Here is a 6,190-nt window from a genome sequence, read left to right as displayed (position 1 = left end):
ATATGAGCATGAGCTCCCATAGCCACGGTGAGCTGGGAAATTACTCAGCGCTTGATTGTTCACTGCCATCAAGCATACGAAGCTGTCTTAGGGCGAAGGGTGAGGTCGGCCGCAAACGACATTGCACGTCCATCACATCTGTCAAAAGGCTGAAGTGAGCACACAATCAAATGTGTATTATCACCGTCATGTGCAATGAGGGCACAATGACCCAAAGCCGCATTCCAAATGTTTACACTGGCTTAACAAAACAGGTCTCTTTTATTGGTTTGAAATTTCAAATTGAGATCGTTTTCACTGCATCGTTGTGGTTGTAATTGTGTGTGCAGATATTTGCACTGTTTGCTCTTCCATCGCATTTTCGTCTGACGTTTCAAAGAAAAGAAACATACGTCTAGGAATGCCTTAGCTAATTAATTAACTCTTTGGAAGATTTATGGACGGTTCATCCAAGAGCAGCTTAACATGTTTGTTTTGGAGCATTGTCGACAATAATAGAATAATACGGGCTGCAATCGACTATTTATGTTGCATTATGTATTTATTAGGTCAAGTTCATTGATGGGTCTTTCAAACTACATGAACTGACTCACAAAAAGTACCATACACAATGTTACTAAAGGTATTTGCTCAGTTTTACAAATATATATATATATATATATATATATATATATATATATATATATATATATATATATATATATATATATATATATATATATATTATATGAAGTAATCGATTTATAAGAAAAAATAGAAAAGACTTGACGCAGCTCTAGGAGGAAAAAAAAGATGATTTTACAATATAAAACAAAAACAGTCATAAATTCTGGGAATGAAGTCTTATTTTATGAAAATGAAATCCTAAAAAAAAAATTCTGTCCCCTAGGGGGGCATGACAGCGGCCGCGATGGAGTTGCGACGGATCCATTGTAAGCCCAGGGTCAATGTTATATTATGAAAACAATAACAAACTCGGAATTTTTGAAAAAATTATACAATCATACAATTGTGATTGTTTATGAATTAAATTGTAGTTTTAAGTGGGATTTTTTTTTTTTAAATAAAGGTAACCTAAAATATGAGCAACAACAACCATCCAGTATGAAAAATGCAAAGTTGAAGTACCTGTATAAAGTGTAAATTATTTATTCATAACCTTATCATCTTATGTATATAACAGCTGCATTTTCTGCATCTTTCTGCATGAGTGTACAAGATAGCTGTACAAATGTCATTCTATTAGTGATAGCATCCTGATAGCACCTACACACACACACACACACACACACACACAAACACACACAGCAAGAGGCCTTTGAGGTTTGAAAACATTGATGATAGAACCGCACGGTATAGATTGTTTAAGTGGATCAGGCTGTGATTCCCTGCTGACACCTGTCATGTCGAGGAGCCTGACCCGGTGGGAGTCACCTGGCCGGCCCATCGTCACAGGACTGAACCTTTCATCGAGCTAACCCTGCGTTCTCTCAGCACACGCCCGCCCTGACTCACGCAGCCTCGCCGTTAAGCCTGAATGGTGTTGAGAGGTAGGCGTGTGTCGGCCATGTTTTCCTCTGTGTTTGCTTAACAGATTAAGGTGCTGACCCCCCCCCCCCCCCCCTCCCCATCCTTGTTGGGTCCAAAAAGTCATGGTGAAAGCGTCTAAATTCTTCCAATATACAGAAGTAGGAATCCAACCAATTCCTAGACTACATTGGCAGTCCAGTGAATGAAAAGAGTTGTTGCACATCCAGGGTTTTTTTGCATGCTGAAATCACAGGACTGCCTTTGTCTAAAAAACATTTACATCCCAGAAAGCAGCCGCCTGCTTCAACCACAGGGCGCAAAGCAAACAGGGAGGCCGTGTAGAACAACACGGAGCTTAGCTCACCGCTAAAGAGGCTTTTTAGTGTATGCCGTCCAAACACCACCGGCCATTTTGGGCTTTTTAAAATACACTACAGCTTGACATCATAGGTGAGCACTTGAATATGAAAACAAAATATTTTTAAAGTAGTTGTAGCATATTTTGTAACATATCACACTGAGATTGTCTGACGATGAAGCTGAAGCAAGCACAGCAGGTGTAATATATTTTTTTATGTTGTTTTATTCTTTATTTTTTTCAAGCTGCTGCTCCCCGTCACACATTCCTTACACCAGGGGTCTCAAACACGCGGCCCGCGGGCGAAATGTGGCCTGCAGGACACTAGTTTGAGGCCCCCGCCTTGATATGAAAGTTTAATGTTAGTGCGGCCCGCGCGTTTGAGGCCCCCGCCTTGATATGAAAGTTTAATGTTAGTGCGGCCCGCGCAAGTTTGATATGGATGCTGTATGGTATCATGTACCCAGAAAATATTATTACGCTTGATTAATGTTCATGTTAAAGGTTAAATAACTGTTAGTAGTTATCCTCCCTATCCGTGTGGAAGTGGTAAGTTTTTGGCTATTTAAGTTTAAAGGAAATAACTTGAAGGCTACCGTTTAGGTCGCTAGCTCTCTAGTTTGCGAGTTAGCATGTGTCTCAAGACCCTGCAGTTGCGCAATATGTTGTAAATAAAAAAAGTAGAAATGTGACTATAGTCGTGTTTTGTCATGTCTACAGGGCTCTAATAATGCTTTGTTCAGTTTAATCTGAAAAAAATAATTTGTCTACCCACCAACTATATGTGGTTTCTTAAGTTTTTATTATTTGCCGTTTTATTATTATTATTATATTTATTTATTACTGATTGATTGATTTTCTTTATTCTTGATTTGTTTATTTATTTTTCATCTTATTTTGTGCAGAAAAATACAAATTAAGATATTTGAGAACAGTGGAATGTTTTATCAGAGCTTTTATTGTAGAAAATCAGAACCACAGCACTGAAAAAGTTTGTATATTTTTCTGTTTTTAATAAATGCGTTTTTTTTTTTTTTTTGGAAAACCTGATGCGGCCCAGCCTTGCCCAGACGCTAGCTCCAGTGGCCCTGCCTTACACCATGCCAAAAAAACCCCAAATGATCTATAACTATATTGTTGACTAACATCAGATTTATAAAGCAAGATTCAGCATATGCCCATACTGTGCTTTTTCATAAAAATTATCCGATACTTATTGGCGGGTGATCCATCAACGCACCTCATAATAATCATTTAATCTTAGATTCAAAACTGAAAAAGATTCAAAAATGGTTTGTGATTAGCTGGAGAATTACCATGTCTGTTAACTGGCTGTGATGTTCGCTAAATATAGCTTGTTTCGGTTTCTTTTTTCCGAATTCAACTATTGTGTGACTCAAGAGGTTGACTTCAGCTGTAAGTACTTGAATATAACGAGGAAATATGTTTGGGCAGGTTTTCAAAAAGGAAAAAAGATCTTGCGGGAGATAAGGTGGACAGTTGCGATTAAGTCTTTTTTTGGAAAATCCCTTCGAAACGTGAAACCATTCATTCAGAACACATCATTTCAAGATGACATGGATCATTTGTTGATATCAAAATTACACCAGCGGCGAGCATGCAGGCTTTGCCGTGGAAACAATAGCAGCAAAAGAGGTATGCTGCCAGGAGCATGTGATGCTTGAAGGGGGGTGTGGCTCCTCAGGTAATCTCTCCAGGTAGCGCAGTGACTCACTCTCAAACACACCTTAAACCCCACGCATGGAGGACGCCGCTTCAACATCGCCCCAACAAGACGCCAGCTGAATTGAATGTGACAGAATCCTGAGGATTTGGACTTCAATACTGTGAGTGTCATGTTAAGAATCTGTCCACGTTAATGTAGAGGAAAGTTCTAGATCAGAAACTGATTTGTCCGTTTGCAGGCTTCCCAGAAGAGTCCATAACAATGCCGGTGGTCAAAGTGGAGAAAGACGTCCCGGCGGACGCATCCTCGGAGGCGGCAGACCGCCCACTGCCAACAGATGAGCAGCCCAGAGGTCGAAGGAGGAAAAGACCCCTCCAGCGGGGCAAGCCCCCTTACAGTTACATCGCCCTCATCTCCATGGCCATCGCCAGCTCCCCGGACCGCAAGCTCACGTTAGGGGGAATCTACAAATTCATCACAGAGCGCTTCCCCTTCTACAGAGACAATTCCAAAAAATGGCAGAACTCCATCCGCCATAATTTGACTCTCAATGATTGTTTCATTAAGATCCCTCGGGAGCCGGGGCGCCCAGGGAAGGGCAACTACTGGGCCTTGGACCCCAACGCCGAGGACATGTTTGAGAGTGGAAGTTTCCTGAGGCGCAGGAAGAGGTTCAAGCGATGTGACCTGAGCACCTATGCCTCGTACGTGCACGAGAGTCCGGTTTTCACGCCGGTCCAGATTGCTAGATCAGCACCATATGCTAATTCAGTCTACCCCAACATGACAGTGAGTCCATCCTACGGGCAGCAGCTCCCCTCCACTTACTACCCCGCATCATCTCCACCTGGCTTTGGACCCAGTCAGACTCGCATGTTCAGCATCAATAACCTAATCGGACCTCCAGCCAGCGTGGTGGGCGCACAAGGCCCAGAGTTGATGCAACCCAGCCGGAGCTTCACCCCGGAGGGGCTGCCAAGCGGAACCAGCCCCTGCAGTCTGGGACCTCCGGGTTTCCAAAGTCAACCTTGTGGAGGCGCAGCACCGCCTCGCTCCACCACGCACCCGGGGTTTGCCTACTCCGGGCACCCGAGCAGCCACCCACACCACCATGCCCCCCAGGGACCTTATGGACAAGCCCACAACGGCATGTACAGCACCACAGGACGCCTGCCGTCTACAGGGCACGGGTCGGCAGAGACAGTGGACCACTACGGTAGGGTCTCACCAGTACATCTGGGCTCTTTCTCCCAGTACAACAGCACTGGGGGTCCTATCGCCAATGCAGGGGGTTACTTGCGACACCCCCCCTACCCTGGAAACATGGACAGGTTTGTGTCTGCTATCTGACACTTGAGACACTAATGCACATAATTACTGTATGTAATATTTTTTTGTATCTATTCGTGAGGACAAAAAGAAGGCGTATGTTTTAGAAACCAAATCCAGAAATGAAAAATTTGACTTTAAAAGTCCTCTTTAAGTGTAAATACTATTTGAGTGTGGTTTCTTTTTAATTGATTTCATGGCTTACTATAAATTATTGGGCTTAATGGTCAAAGGCTTTGCAATAAGTGTCTTGTAGTATGAAGAACGTCAGCTTAAGGACATTGCATGTGTGGTGTTTGGAAAATAAATAACTGTACTGTACAGCACTTTTCTTCTTTAACGGTAAAACATCGAAACTTTAAATTTGTGGTTTGGTTTAATTTACAAAGCTACATTGAAGTACATCACATATTTTTTTCAACATGTCCGAAAAGGAGTGGGAGGAAGCTGTGTTTTTTTTTTTTTTTTTTTTTACTGTTTCGATATTCACTGTTACACACCATTTTCACAATTTATGTTTTTTGGTGGTCATAACTAGCATCGTTTCAGCTCAGCTGCTTCCAAGCTGCGTCTTAGACTCTTAATCTGCTCACCGTCACAATGGGTTGTAATGTGATCGCTTAGGCCTTAAAGCTGAGCAGTTTGCGCCATTTCAATAGAGTCTCGAGACAAGACAAAACTCGAAAAGAACCACTTCATTAGCCTTAGACACTTGATGATGCTCGCAGGGGGAGGAAAGCCATACTGACAGAAATGGCTCAAAATACTTGTCCGAAACAGCTACATCTAAGATTACAATTGATTAAAATGAATCTAAATTATCTGAAATTGTACTTATTTTAGAGCAGTTGTTTTTTTTTTAAAGGGTATATTACACTTAATATTTTCACACATATATGCACAGCTTTTAACGAGTCAGCATTTAAAATAATTACATTTTAGCATCAGCTAAAAGCCATTATGAATAATTTACAAAATATCAAGTCAGATCCAATCAACCCTCAACTGGTTTGACCATTTTCCTGTATTTTGCCTTACAAGCTGAAGCTAGCATAGCGGGTTTTAAATGTACTTACTTTTACGTTTTTGTTTGAAACTGCTGCGTCTCCCCTGAGGTCCTCTGGCGCCCCCTCGTGCAAACGTGCATCTCACTTTGTAAAAAAATAAAATAAACTAATAAGAATTAGAATTTAATCGTAGCTTCCAAACATGTTAATGATACTTGTTGGGATGTTAGCTAAACACAGTTTATTTAGCCATGCGCTTATCCCCTTCAGACCCTGGGC

General features: G+C 41.6%; 1 protein-coding gene across 1 annotated transcript; it reads left to right on the top strand.

Moving 5' to 3' along the window:
• The first annotated feature begins 3,634 nt into the window (after positions 1–3,634).
• Positions 3,635–5,359, top strand: foxe1 (forkhead box E1). The gene is made up of 2 exons (XM_058067000.1): positions 3,635–3,735; positions 3,814–5,359. Exon 2 carries the CDS (start codon positions 3,837–3,839, stop codon positions 4,923–4,925), a length of 1,089 nt encoding a protein of 362 aa, XP_057922983.1. The 5' UTR covers positions 3,635–3,735; positions 3,814–3,836; the 3' UTR covers positions 4,926–5,359.
• Positions 5,360–6,190: the final 831 nt, after the last annotated feature.

Source organism: Doryrhamphus excisus, chromosome 1, assembly GCF_030265055.1.
Source record: "Doryrhamphus excisus isolate RoL2022-K1 chromosome 1, RoL_Dexc_1.0, whole genome shotgun sequence".
NCBI classification, from domain to species: domain Eukaryota; kingdom Metazoa; phylum Chordata; class Actinopteri; order Syngnathiformes; family Syngnathidae; genus Doryrhamphus; species Doryrhamphus excisus.
This window is presented reverse-complemented; position numbering and strand designations above follow the sequence as displayed.